General features: G+C 38.5%; 1 protein-coding gene across 8 annotated transcripts in view; it reads left to right on the top strand.

The window, feature by feature from the left end:
• Positions 1-15,357, top strand: part of CFAP43 (cilia and flagella associated protein 43) — a 90,070-nt gene that overhangs the window by 61,237 nt on the left and 13,476 nt on the right. For all 8 annotated transcript variants that reach the window (XM_072971830.1, XM_072971831.1, XM_072971829.1 and 5 more), the window contains 9 exons: positions 1,934-2,038; positions 3,129-3,245; positions 4,119-4,343; positions 5,868-6,074; positions 7,004-7,069; positions 7,364-7,444; positions 8,070-8,195; positions 11,536-11,655; positions 14,480-14,587. In XM_072971830.1, the coding sequence (XP_072827931.1) occupies positions 1,934-2,038; positions 3,129-3,245; positions 4,119-4,343; positions 5,868-6,074; positions 7,004-7,069; positions 7,364-7,444; positions 8,070-8,195; positions 11,536-11,655; positions 14,480-14,587 (1,155 nt within the window). The remainder of the gene's footprint in view (positions 1-1,933; positions 2,039-3,128; positions 3,246-4,118; positions 4,344-5,867; positions 6,075-7,003; positions 7,070-7,363; positions 7,445-8,069; positions 8,196-11,535; positions 11,656-14,479; positions 14,588-15,357) is intronic.

Here is a 15,357-nt window from a genome sequence, read left to right as displayed (position 1 = left end):
ATGGAATGAGATGGGGGAGGTAGGCAGAGGGGGGCACAGAAGATTTTGCGTATCGTGGTAAAGAATTTGGCTTTTTTTATTAAATAGACAATAGGAAATTATTAGAAATTATCCCTTTTTCTTATTATAACAGATAGGCACCAATCTAGGGGCTTTTTGAATGTTACTTGATTGTTACAACAATCCAAAAAGGTAGGTTATTGTTTTCCCCACTTAAAGAAACTAAAGTTTAGGCACTAGAGTCACTTAGCTAAGAATTGACAACGTGAGTCTGAGCCAGGAAGCTCTCCCTGTCTGTCCACCAGGCTTCTGGCTCATCCTCCTTGGCCCTGGCCTCACTCAGGCCTGGAATGCCCCTCCTATTCTGGCGTCAGCTTCTCCCAGCCCGTTCATCTTGATTATTCCAAAATGAGTTTGGGTTAGGTACCTGCCCCATCCTTACCCTGTCATTGCTTTTCTCTCCATGCTCAAGTGCTAGATTGGACATGATAGTGGAATCAGACAGTCCAGAACAGAACAATGTTAGCAGATGGCACCACAAACCCAGCTGGGAGCAGAATACTGTTCCCTGGGAAGAGTTAGGGATCCCAGTCCTAAATGGACCAGGTTACTAGCCAGCCTGTCCAGAATCTCAACAATAGGGACAAAACCAAACCCAGTAATGATCACCTGGACACAGTACTGGTATTTGTCTGGAGGGATTGATCAAATAGCCTCAGGAATGGCAAGAGGAGGTCTAGGGGAGGCTGGGAATCAGGCAGGTTCTGACAATTGATATGCCAAAATAGCTGTTTAGTAAAAAAAAAATTGTATTAGCCATTAAGTCAATGGATAAAATAAAAAATAAATTAAATGTAAATCAACAAAGTATTTGTTCAGACAATGGATAAAGGAAACATAAATAAATGAATAAATGAATGAATGAATAAAACATTTTCTAATCTGGGAGATATTATTTTTAGCTGATTTGCTAATAATTCTGCCAACAAAGTGAAATGCAAAAATACTTCTGAAGAGGACCCTAAAGACTGAAGATTGTTGAGTGTCGCTTTCAAACCAGCTCTTTGTGCAAACTTTATTAAAATAGGAATACTTAAGGGACAGACTGGGATTTCAAAATGTAGACTAAATAAACAAGATTATACTGTATAGCACAGGGATGTATATACAAGATCTTATGGTAGGTCACAGTGAAAAAAATGTGACAATGAATATATATATGTTCATCTATAACTGAAAAATTGTGCTCTACACTGGAATTTGACACAACATTGTGAAGTGACTAACTCAATAAAAAAAGTTAAAAAAAAGGAATACTTAATCAATTAAATATTAAGCAATAGAATCACTTAAGGAGATAAAACTGATTGAGGTAACACATATGCTTCTAAACGGGAGAAGGTACATCATCTGATCCCCAACAACAGTGGAACATTCATTTCCTGGTGGACATAAATAATAGAAGAATTAAGTGTAATAAAGACCCCAAGACAGAGGTCACAAACTGGCACCTCAAATATACACTGACAAGACTTAAGACAACATTTAGATATCTGGCAGTTTCATAAAATTAAAAATTTCAAACTTTTCTAATAAAACAGGAAGACTTGGCACAGTGGGTTTGCCTCACTGCCCTCCACCAACCAGCCAGGTCTGTGATGATGTGTGTGTTAGCTATCCAACCACTGCAGCCACACAACTGCCTACACACCTGCCTGGCTCCTGTGTAGAACCTGCCTGGCCCTTCATGGAGTCTGTATTGACACCATGGTTCTCAAGGAAGGAAACCCTAAACCTTCAGACTAAACTTTAGCTTCTCAAAGACACAGAAGTCCTCCTCCAAGTGCATTTGGTTAATGAATTTACAATTGAGATTTTTTTTTTTAAGAGGCCACATTTTCATTTTTTTTTTCTTTCATTTGCACTCTTCAAGATAAGAAAGGATATTGAGATGCAAAACCTAGCCAAGAGATATTTGGCTGAACTAATCAAAGAGGAATGCTGGAATTCGATGGCTGTGAAAGGCCGAGCTCTTAAGGTAACAGATAAAACTCCAGGTATGACACCTTAGCCAATTAGAATTTTCATGGAAAGTCTCATGGCAGAAAATTTTAAAAAGAAAAAGTTGTGTAAGAAAATCTATACATAGGAAAGCATTTGAAGCATGCCTTGTGCCTTCCTGTACTGAATTCCACCTCGATATGTCACTTTCTCTTGTCTCATTCTTCCCTCCCTGCTCAGTCCCCATGTGCTTCTAAGCCAGCATCTCTTATGATTTGTCTCAGCACCTCTTTCCCTCTTTCCTCTATGATGCCACCCATATCCGGGTCTCAATATCTGTTTATTCCAAAAGGCCACCTCACTCACATTCCACAAAGATTGAAAACAAGACATAATATTGTTCACATCTCAACCCGGTGCCTACCTCCACGTTTTCTAAAAGGCTGTTTTTCATGCCTTTTTATTGAGATTCCTCCCAACACAATTTCCCTCTTTGTGTAGGGTGACCAAAAGTCACATTTTATGCCTGTGGTCCTAGAATAACTATTAACAGCACTATCTTTTTTTCACTTTCAACTATTTTTCACTTTCAAATATGCCCCCCTGTTTAGATAATGAAGTATTGGTCACCCTACATTTATGTGATTAAGTATTGCTCTAAAACAGGGTTTCTCAAGAGCAGCACATTTGGGGCTGGATAATTCTTAGTTGTGGGGGCTGTGCTATGGATTAGAGGATGTTTTTCAACATCCCTGGCCTCTAGGCCCCAGTAGTATCTACCATGCTGGTTAGTGACAATCAAAAATATTTCTAGACATTGTCAAATGTCCCTGGGTGGCTGGAGAGGCCAGGGACAGGGGCAAGCAAAAATCACATCTAGTTGAGAAGCGCTGCTCTGGAAATAAATCTTCTGCAAAAGCACGGTATTTTTATACAAATTTTACACCAATACTGATGGAATACATTGTTTTAATTTAAAGAAAGCTTCCATCTGCCATTTCACTCATGCATGATGATAACCTATAAATTAATTTTAATCAGGGAAAACATTCTCCACTCTGCTCCGGCTCCAAACACATTAACTAAAAATGAATTTATTTCATCTTGCTTTTCTTTTTTTCTCCAAGTGCTTTCATATCCCCTATGTGGTCGAGAACTTCCCAATGAAAGAACGCACAGATGAAGAGTTGAAAGAATTGAAGAGAGTTGTGCAGCAAAAGAATATTGAAGCAGAGTGTCTTAAAGTACAATCTTAAATCTATATATGTTTATCTAAGCGATGTGTTTTGTTTCCAGGTTTCCTAATACATGTTTGAGTTGAAATACTGCTTAAGTTTAGATATTATTTGTATTTATGTTTTTAGTCCATGTTTATGTGTAGAATATATTCTAATGAATATGGGAGCCTATATCCTAACACACTGGCTAGCTGTCAAATATGATGCTATACTTTAAAAAATTAGATTTAGGACTTTGTTCTTGTCCTGGTCAGACATTCTTCATCCACACATACTCTTCATCATGTTATTATTACTAGCAATTGTATTTTGAGATAACTGGCCAAGGATAAAGTAGAATCTGTTTTGATGCGATTTATGGTTTTCCTGAAGCAATCCCAGCTTCCCCATCTCTGCCCCCAGCAATCTCTGTCAAACCATAACCAAAACACTGCCCAATGGGTGTAGTTTCATTTTGGCTAGAACTCTGCATCCATTCTTTTTCTGAAACATAAAATGAAAGCATGCTTAATTCTTCTTACTTATACCCACCAGTCCTATGTGAATAAGTTCCTTTGTACAATATGAAGAGAAGGTGTATTTTTTAATGCTTAAGTACCAAGAAAGACTCAAAATATTTACAATCAGCTGTCATTCTGACAGAAAAAGATGAATATTACATACTATCCAGAACAATTTTTACTCTTTTGATTTAGTCACAGTTTATCAGTTTCTGAAGCTTTCTCTTCAACAGGTTCAGGAACTATCTATCACTTTAAATTCAGCTGTTGGCAACACAATTAACATCTTAAAATAATTGTTGAAATAAGTAAGTTGCCCCAAAACTGTCCTTTAGAGAATTCTTATTATTGTATAACTTTCATTTTTTTCTATATTTAGCTGCAGAAGGAAATTGTAGAGGCTCAGTCTGGAATTACCTTGGTTAAAAAGCATAATGAGGAGGAGGATGAAGAAGAGGAAGATAAGACAGTAAAAGACAGCAACTTGCCCAATTACCTGCTTGGCAGTCTGAGTACTGATTTTAGGGTACATACTTCTTTGCTGTCCAGCCAGTTGGAGCTTCATTCCAGAGAGGAGAAAATCAACCAAATTATATTACTGAAAGTGAGTGAATTTTTTCTTTATCCTTGAAAATGTCTAAAATTTTCCATGAAGTGTCTTGCAAAGGCTTAAACTGAAATCTAATGCCAATCAAATGATGTTTTTGAAGTACACAGAGATATATCCAGATGGCTAGCATCCATGTTCTTTAAACAGAGTTTGTAGACAAGAGTTGCTTTCATCCATTTGGAGTTAGTTCTGTGATACCAGCTTTTCTAAAAAGCACCCTCCACTGGCTAACACCACAAACCATTTTCCTACTTAGATCTTCAGGAAACTCAAAGATAAAAAGTTATCCTTGAATGACACCTTCTAGGTAACCCAGACGTCAGTAAGGACCTCCTTGTCAGATAACGATGATTGCTTATCTATCCCCTGAACCTGGGGAAATGTAATTTCCTCTCTAAGACTTCTGTACAGGGGCTCAGGGTTAAGATATGGTGTCCTTCAGGCTTTCAACCAAACAAGTCAGTTTCAGAACACATGAAAGTACATCCCTACTGAAGGTTTTTGGAAGTTCAGTAACTGAGATTACACCAGTGCTGATGGTTTGAAATTTAATGTTTGGCCATTCCTATCCCTGAAAATCCTTCAGTCATGTCTGCAATTTGAGTTCTAGCCTCCTGCCATATCACACGGCTCTCTCTTGCTATCTTTTTCTCTTCTTCATGTCTTCCAATCCCTGAAATTCCTGTACATTTGTACTGAGAACTGTTATCTCTTTTGTTGCTCAGCTTCTGCTGACCCATGCCCTCAGTGTCTCACCTTCCTGCTGCTTTATTAAGGCATTTTCCAACAAGATAATTTCAGCCTAAGAGGAATTCTGCTGCCAGCTGTTAAGATCATTTCACTACCCTGCTTTAATGGTTTCATGTTCAGTAGGCTAGATATATAGACTGAACGCTGATGGTAATATAAAGGCTACTTTCAGTTGACCCACCATTCTGCTTCTCAGCAGAGCTCGGAGCGATCCAGTTGGACCCACAGCCACCTTAGTAACTGGCTGATCCAGCTGGCCAGCCTGGGTTCTCTTTCTACTTGAAAATGACCTGTCCATAAGAGGAAGAATATTGTATATGGTTGTGATTCTTTCTAAGATTCTTCAACCTCAATAGGCCTTCTTTTCCTCACCTCATCCCCCCAAACAAGGATCCATAGAAAAGACTTTTCCTAACTTAAATACTGAATGTTGCTTTTTAACTATTTTATGATGGACATTTTTAAAGAACATACACAAAAGTAGAGAAATTGGCCAAAGAGCTTCCAAGTATCCATTTCCCACTTGAGCATTTATCAACACACCTGCACACTGAGTTACAACTTACATTTCTGGAAGTAATTTGTGGTATAACAGTTATGCTGTTGCCTTAATCCGAACTAAGAAAGGACTTAATACAAACAGTATTTTTAGAAAGATTAATTTGCGTACAATTTGTAAAATGAGTTTGGAGGGAAAGTAAAACTGTGGGACCATGCCAGTAAAGATAAGATATGTGATGCATTTATAATAATGTATTGATATTTCAGGATATTATTTATAAGGTAAAAACTGCTTTCAATAATGAGTTTGATGCTGCATATAAACAAAAAGAGATTGAAATTGCCCGTATAAAGGAAAGAAATGTAAGAATTCACGAAATTATTTTAGATCTGGACTTGCAAGAATCAGTCTGGCAACCAGAATTTGAGGACTGTGAGAAGCCAGAGAGAACCCTTGTTGTGGAAAATGCTGAGGTATGATCATCCATACATCATCCCTTCCCTAATTTCCCATGACATTTTTCCAGGCTCTTATGTATTCATCATCTTGTTTCCTCTACTAGAAGCAACTGTATGAGGTAGCATTCTCAGCTACAAGTAGTAGAACTGTTAACATAGCCTGAGAAAATAATGATAATTTCTTTTATGAATCCCATGGAGTCCGGGGACTATGTGGACACTAAGCCTAGAAAGAAGCAGGAACCATACACTGGAGCCTTGTAGGGCTTGTTGGGAGTCTGGAAGTGCTTTTTCTTCATCTCTTGACTCTTCTCTCTGCATTTCACCTGCCTCTAGCAGTTTCTATGTTATATCTCCTACATTCAAGAGAGCAATTGGTCCAAGCCATATTCTCTTGACCCTAGTTCTGGATTTTCCTGGGAAGGGGCTCCTTGGCCCAGCTTGGGTCCAGCACCTGTACCCAGGGAGACCGGCTCACATCATGGGAGCAGGGCTGATTGAGCTCCAGTGATTAGGTCATTAGAGCAGTGTGAGTCTCAGAGAAAGGGGCTCACTGGACAGCCTTCTTAATAGGCGTTTGGCACACAGGCAGTTACAGTAAATGCTTAAACAATTCAAATATAACCATATTTCATTTATAAAAAGTAAGAAATGCTAGAGAATACTCAAAGAAAATAACCTTGCTCATATGATGCCATCTTGATTCCTTTCGGGCAAAAGAAGTAATAGCAAACACTTATACAGCCCCTGTTGAAAGTAACCATCTATTTTTCCAACTCTCTCATTTTAGAACTCATCTTCATTCCAAGATAGGAAATTGGTTGCAAAATCCGGATAGTCCCTCCATGCCCTTAGTCCCTTCTAGCCTCCTGCCAGTGTGTGAAAGGAAAGTTTGGTTTGAGTTTTGTAAGAATAATACCAGGAAATTATGTTTTCTCTTTCAGATTAGAACTCTGAAACATGTTACTGCATGGCAAAAAGCCAAAACAGAATTACTTGTGATCCCACAGGTATGCAGTTTTGCCCAAACTACCTAAGACCCTTTTCCCTTTAGGGATACTTGTTCCTAACTTGGTTGAATAATCTTGTACTAGCACTGCACTACAGAAATACATCAAAGCATTTGTAATGGTCAGAGGTCACTGGAATCTCCAGTAGCCTCCTCTTCTCCCCTCCATGCCACTGCCTACCCTCCCTAATCCTAAATGCAGTCGTTCTAACATTGGGTGGGGGCTGCCCCTAGTGCCACTGTCATGTCAGATCTCTAGCTCAGTGACCGTTTCTGACCCTGGCTCTTTCCCAAGGGCTCCAACTTAAGACGCCAAGCCCTCATGGACATGATGGGAGGAGTTCTGGAAGTTAAGAAGGAAGACATTTTGAGAATGGTGAGATTTCTGGCCATCCTTATAGAAGGTGGAATTGGGTGAGGAGAGCTACTTAAATATGACCATTTTTTTCTCATGTGAACCTGAATTTTAGAAATTCTACAGCAACAAATATACAACCTCCCAGTACCTAATAAACATACCACATCAAGCAAATAAGAAGTTTGAAACCTCAGGCTTGCCTTCCAGTCTGACAAAAAGAAAACAAATGAACAAAAACAAGCAACCACAGTGGCTTTGGTCTGTACAGAAAGCAAGGATAGAACTGCACCTGTAATTCTGCAGCTACACCAAGAAACATTCCCTTTAATACCTGACATAGGCATCCCTGAAGCTCAGGCATGGTTCTAGCTATGAAGATATCAACTCACACTTCTGACCTGTCACCTAAGAGTCAGGGCACATCCCAAAATGCTCACCTTGCTCAACTCACAGAAAAAAGTTGTAACTTTTTTTTTTTTTTGATATCCTTTGGTCTAAGTGTTAGGTCATGTGAAGAACTGTCCTTTTTAAAGCCCTTTAAAGGACTCTTTTTTTTTTTAAACTATGACAGTAACTCTTGAGTTTTACTGTACTTCTGCATTTATGTTTGACCTAGACTACATGCTTTCCTTTATATCTTCAGGTGATTCCTCAACCTGCTTTCATGGCAAAACCTGAGACTTTGTGGTCTGAAGAAGAAAGGAAAAAGTTCAAAGAATATGAGAAAAAAGTCAAGGAGTTAAATGAAGAAAGAGATAAGTACAGAAAGGTCAGAAGAGCAAAGAATATAACATACCTTATCAAGGGTTTTGTTTCAGTATCTTTTCAAATGAAGTGTTCTTTATTTTCTCAGTGTGTCAGGATAGTGTTTCAGCTTAAGTTTTCAAGGAAATTTGAGGAAATGAGTAGAGATAAATTTAAAGACTTAACAACATTTAAAACAGAAAGAACATATAGCAATTTTTAAAGTTCTTACTGATTTCAACATTTCACATCATTAAAATTCATTTGGTCCTTCATTCATTTTTCAAATGTTTAGTGAACTCCTAGATGGTATGTTCAAGGCATTGCAAGGTACTGCTCTATATAATCTAGTCAGTTTGAGCTGTATAGTCTTGCTTGGTTTGCTCTCAATTTCAAGGAAAAGACTTGAGAGAAGAATGGCACAATCAATGCAGTTCTAATTTGAGATTTTTGCAGTGCAGTTCTCCTATTTTTCTTTCCATTGCAAAGAAATATTCTCACATTAAAATTGCTACAATTACAATAGAAATGTAAAACATGATGGTATACAACCAAGTAAATAATATTTATTCTTTTGTGAAGAAAGTAAAATCATACTATCATTCAAGGCAGGACAGTTTGTCAGCTTTGTAGTGGCTTTATCTCTTCGAACCTATTGTTAACCTGGCCCTGTTTAATTCGCTGCAGCCATCTAGCAGTGCCCCTGCATTTTATCCTAAGATAGTACTTACCTAAACACCAAAATGAGTAGTCCTGAATGCAGTAAAGATTTCAAGGAGTTATGGAGTATAGATGCCTAACGTGGCGGCATTTACCCATGGTCTTGCATTGTAAGATGGCCTGCTGCTGACACCTTCACCTCCTCGCTCCTTGGCCAGGCTCACCTGGTAAAACCCCAGCCTTGACCCTCAGCCTTAAACCAGGACTCTGTCTTCTCTGCGCCTGCACCACACAGTGGGTAAAGAAGAAATACTGACTGGTTTCACTCTGATGACCTTTATCTTTATTGGGTCCTTAGAGCTGCTCAGTGATGCTATTCCCCCTAGATTTCAGTTTCTCCTACCTTAATCCACAGCCCCTGGGGGATCTTTTTAAAAATGTAAATTCAGCTTCTGTCATTCTGAGGAAATGGGAGAACTATGAGATTGTGCATTTCTAACAAGTAACCACACCGTGCAGCTGCTGCTGGTCAGTGGACTGCACCTTAAGCAGCAAATCCTAGAGGACCACTTCGTGTGTTTTCTTCTAACAGCTGACCCTCAGCTCACTGTCACCTTATTTTCTATTTCACTGGGAGAAGAGAAGCAGCTGGAAGAGATTTTCCTCACTCTTCTACCACTGCATCTGCTGCTCACCCACACTGCACCCATAGATCCTCCCTGCCTTTCTGTTTGTGGTGGGTGGAATCACATCCGCCCAAGCCTAGACAGATGGAAAAGCATGGAGAGAGGCCTGCCATGTGAAGAGTGTGGGGCATTTGAAGAACAGAGCAAAAGGCAGTTCTGATATTATAAAAAATTCCTTTCAGACCAGAGAGCTTCAAAAGCCTGAAATCTCAGTGTTTTAAAGATGGGTGGGTTGGGGACCCTTGGACAATCTGGCCTCAGCAGGCTGAGTCTTTGACCATTTGCCGTATGATGGCGCTCCCATAACCCAGGAATAACTGAGCTTGATAAACAAGTACTAGAAGGCCACAATCCATGGGATTTTTCCATTCCTGTGAGATAGTGTCATAAATTACTAGAAGCAAATTGGCCCAGAGGAGTGTACTTGTTTGTTTTATTTTTAATACTTCCTCATTGCTTAATTAGCCTAATTTAGATGCTGTTTCTCCTTGCATCATGTTTCTATACATTTCGCTCAACTTCTCTTTCCATAATCTTCCCAGGATTAGACTCTTCCTTTATTAACCAGCACAGAGAGAACTTGGTTTTTAAATAAATTTAAAATAACAGCATTATTCTATCATAGTAATAATTGATTCAAGTAAGAATTATCAGTGGATGCTAAAACTGGTGGATAAAAGTTTGATGAGGAATGAGATTTCTACATAGTATCAACATATTTTCCAACAAATTAATTACAAATGAAAAAAATTGTAACTGTATAATAGAGAAACTGGCAGACACTACTTAAGCCAGTGATCACAGAGAATATCAGCCAGGGTGAAATAAAGCAACATCATGTCCTGGTGTGGTACATTGAGAAGGATGCAGTATGATTTATGCAGTGTTCCTGCTAGAGATGTATACGCCAGTCTAGCATGAGAAAACACCACACAGACCTAAACTGAGCGGCAGTTCACAAAGTAACTGGCCTGTCTTCCAGTGTCTGCAGCTTATTCTCAAATGGTTGAGACCAAAGATGGGGTGAGGGAGAAGGACGGAAGGAGAATGAGCAAGCAATAAAGCAAATGGGGAAAAATATTAAGAATTGATTAATTTGGTGAAAAGTTTATGGGAATTCTTTGTCCTATTCCTGCAACTTTTCGGTAAATTTTGAAGCTTATCAAAATTTTTGAGTTACAAAAAAATTTTAAGGTAAAAACAGTTTGTAACACTGTGTCTAGGATTTATCTGCAGATGTTGTTCTCCTTAAAAATGTAAATTTATAGCTTTCCACTTACCTACTGTGTGCTTAGCTCTAAGTCTTGGTGGAATTTTGAAAAAGGAGATAGGACTTTTTTCCCCCTGATGTAGAACTATTTGGAGGGACAAAACATAAGGAAAACAGGAAAGAGTATATATAGAGAGAGAGGGAGAGGGAGAGGGAGGGAGAGGGAGAGGGAGGGACAGGGAGACAGAGTTCACCCTAGAACAACTTGAGGGTTCAGGGCACTGACCTCCTCAAAGTCTGTATAACTTTACCATCAGCCCCCCACATCCATGGATTCAACCATCCGTGGGTAGTATAGTACTGTAGTACGAATTTGTTGGAAAAAAATCTACATAAAAATGTGCATGCACAGTTCAAACCCATGTTATTCAAGAATCAACTGTACTTATGACTTAAAAACAAAAATCAAGATTTCCCTGGGCCAGATTGTGTGCCTGTAAATTTCCATCCTATATAGAGGGTCAGAATTTTCTGGAAGGATTTGCTGCAGTTTGTTTTACTAGGCCTATGTCTGCTTGCACCATTGGCCCTGATGAGTGATTTTAATTTTTTTCCAGTGTAACCTTTTTCAAGCAAACATCTCAGATTTACAATATAACAGACCAAGAGTAACATCTCTGGTTGAAGAGGGCACCCCGAACATCTCACAAGACCTGCCCTCTACCTGTTCCTTTTGGCAAAATGTGAACACCACTTCTAGGAACATTTGATATTCTGAAACATTAACTTTGCTGTTGATTTCCTTTCAGTCGTTAGAAGCAGAAATGAAGAAACTTCAAAATGCTATTCAAGAAAGCACACAGAGTTTTGATGAACATTTGAAAAGACTCTTTGAAAAGAGAGTGAAGGCAGAGATGGTTGTCAACCAGGTAAATAAAAGCTTTACATAATATGACTTATTCTTTTAAGGGACCTTCAGGGCTTCTCACTGTTCTCAGGATAAAAACCAACACCCTGTCTTGCACCAAGTTCCTTCACTCGCTGGCCCTGACTCCTGCTCAACCCACATCTGGGCCCCCCTCCCCCACACTAGCCATACTTACTTCTCTGGCACCTGGTTCACACCAGTGTCGTTCCTCCTCCCAACTCTGCCAGTAATACTCTCTGCTGACTTCTTTGCTTCCTGGGCTATATCCATCTGTCAGGCCCCAGACTGGGTTAGATCTTCTTGTTACATACTCTGTTCTTTTACTTCTATCACCTATTACAACTGAATTTTAATTTATGTGAAATTACTTTTTAATGCTCCCAAGACTGTAAGCTCCATGAGGGCAGGAACTGAGCCTATCTTGTTCATCCTTGTATTTCCAGCAACCAGCAAAGAGCTGGGCTCATACTATATGTTAAATGAGTGATTAATCCACAGGCCCCAAAAGATCAGATGAAAAATCTGGCCCAATTTGATTCAACAGTAAGAATATAAATGAAGTGTGCAATAACTTAGAAGCAAGTAGACCAAGAGTGAAGGCTGTAAATTCTGAGGGAAAATTATTCCTAACATTAGATTCTGTACCTGGCCAAATGATCAATTGAGTGTAAGAGGTGAATAATGATATTTTGAGAAACAGAAGATCTCAAAAGTTTATATGCACCCATTCTCTGGAAGCTATTAAAAGATGTGTCTCACCAAAGCAAGGATGGGGAGGTCAACCAAAAAAGATGAGAGAAGTTAAAGAACCTCCAGGAGGATGTTTATATCATCAGGGTCCCAACAGGAATGGTATCCTAAAAGGGTTAAATGTAAGAGAGGTTAATGCAGGGACTCTTTACTAAGATATTGGCAGGGTTAAGGGAAATAGCAAAGAACAGTGAAACACACAGGAACTAGAAACAAAAGAGGCAAGGATGGACACTACTACCAGGACCCAGCAAGACCTGTAGACATGGGAGAGGGGCTGTTCCTCAGGAGTCATGGCCACAAATAGGCGAACATAATCACCAGCCCAGCAGGGAGGAAACATGGTATATGGTAGTTGGGTAGGGAGAGACTGGGAATGAAAGCTCCAGCATTAGTCATATGAGCATATTAGTTACCAAAAAGTGGAAACAGTCCAAAAGTCCAATGACTATGAATGGATAAATAAAACATGGTTTATCCATATAATGAAATACTATTCAGCAATAAAAAGTACTAATGCATTCTACAACATGGAGAACCTTGAAAACATATTAAGTGAAAGAAGTCAGACACCCTAGGCCACATACTGAATGATTCCATGTATGTGAAGTGTTCAGAATAGGCAAATCCAGAGAAACAGGAAGTTAATTAGTGGTTGCCTTGGGGCAGAGGCAGGAAGGCCTCTAGGAGATGTGAGAAGTGGGAAATTACTGCTAACAGATTTCTTTTAGAAGTGATGAAATATTCTAAAATTGTGATAATGGCTGCACAACTGTGAATATAATTTTAAAAACTATTGAATTACAGACTTTAAAGGAGAGAAGTGTATGTATTGTGAAATACATCTTAAAGCTGTTATTTTAAAAAGATATGCTTAGAGCATTTTCGTATAAGACAATGAGGAAACTATCAAAGACCACTAAGTAATATCAAAAGGACTTAAAGGACAATTTTAAAAGCTTCCATAAATGGGACAACTTAAGATTCAACAATGATAACAATTGCAATTAACTGAAACCCGTCAAATTTGTTTAGAATAATGAATTTGTGATATTTTTAAAAGAAAAAATGCCTTCAGAGGATAACAACCAATTATCCAAAAACTAATAAAATGAAAGCCTCAAGTATTTACTCTGCTTTCTGTATGAACTATACCAATAGGTAACCAAACAGCAGACAGGGAGAAGCATTCCTTTATTAAAGGATTTCAACTTATAAGAAGTGAGAAAGAAATGATATAAATAGAATATCACCATTTCGCAGCTTTCAGTGGATTTAATGGAGCTGGGCGTTGAAAATCTACAGCTGCTAACATCTCAAAAAGAAAGTCAACTTGATACTATATATATTTCCCGATCAAAAAACACAGTATCACATATGATCTTGCCAAAAGGATCCAACATGGATGTGATCAGTCCTCAGACCCAGCTGCTAATTTTCAGGAAATATGCGGGATAAAGGACTATGATTAACTCACCATAAGTATGCAGTTAGTACAACCCAGACTAGATGAAACTAGAAATAACTGCAAATACATGTAAGGAAAAGAAAGAGATAGAAGAGAACCGTGGATCATAAGAGACTTTTAAAATGTGATAATTTTCAATGGACAAGTTATACAATAGTACCTAAAGATACATATTTGAGTAATAATACTACAAAGAAACAAAAGGAAGCGGTTACTGTAGAAGTCAGGACAGTGGTTATTATTGGGGTTGAGATTACAATGGGGACAAATGGAATGGGTTTCTGGCAGTGGTAAAGTTCTAGTTCTTGAACTGAGTGATGATTACAAGAATGGTTTGCCTTTATAATAACTCACTAAACTGTACATTTGTTTTATGTATTTTTCTATGTATTATTTTATCTTACAATGAAAAATTGAAAAAGATAAAAATAATGGAGTAATTATTGCAACAGTTTATATTCCCTTTTTCTTAAAAAGAATTTCTCTTACTTGTATGGCATACACTTGCTTGATGAGTACCAAGTGCATGACCCTGAATGAAAAATCCTTTCTTAGGTAGGAGTATTGATCTTTTCCTCCACTTTTTTTTTTTTAACTATTTCTACAGGAGGAATTGAAAATAAATAACCTTGTTTTTTCTTTACTGTTGGATGAAGAAATAAGCTCCAGAGAAGCATTCCTGAACAACTACCTTACAAGGAAGCAGGAGGAGAAAGTAAGTATAGTGTCTGATAAGTGAGCACAAGCATTTCTGACAAAGGTGCTCTCAGCTAACAAGAGCCCACACGCCTAGACTCTTCCTTCCTTCTCTATTCTTACTCAACAGTGTGCATTGTTGGCTCCCTGTCTGGGACCTTGCTCCAGTGAAATTGCCCACTCCAATCTGTTCATAAAGTTACGTGACTCTGCATCTGCAATCATTCAGTCAAACAAACTGTAACTTTCCTATGACATATGTTTTATAAAACGAGGTCGTGTGGCTTCATGGTTGAAGGGGCCCGCTTTTAAGCACTGACTGGCTGGGGGACCTCGGGCAAGACATATAACCTTTAAAGCTAGTTGCAAGCTCTTCTCTAGGGAATGTTGTTCTCTCTGGAACATTCAGCACCGTGTTTCACTAAACATGTAAGTAATGGGTTAGCTTATAGAATGAAAGCTGTCATATTCTGAAAAACTCCATCTAATAAATAGAAGCACAAATGGGTATGTTTCATTAAAGAGACAATGAATACAAAATGCTTGTCACGTAATAATTTTCAAAAAATGTCAGCTTTTATTAGTATTAATAATGGATATTTATGAATGAATGATTTGAAGTATTATATGACATATGTACTTACTTTTGCTATGAGTCTGTTAAAGAGCATATACAAAGCACCTTCTAAATACAGTCCTACTCATAACAGCCCTCAGGGTGTGGGACTTCTTTCACAGATGAGGAGGCCATCTTGGGGAACCTGTGTGATTTGTTTGAGGAACATATTT

This window comes from Vicugna pacos, chromosome 11, assembly GCF_048564905.1.
Source record: "Vicugna pacos chromosome 11, VicPac4, whole genome shotgun sequence".
Taxonomy (NCBI): domain Eukaryota; kingdom Metazoa; phylum Chordata; class Mammalia; order Artiodactyla; family Camelidae; genus Vicugna; species Vicugna pacos.
This window is presented reverse-complemented; position numbering and strand designations above follow the sequence as displayed.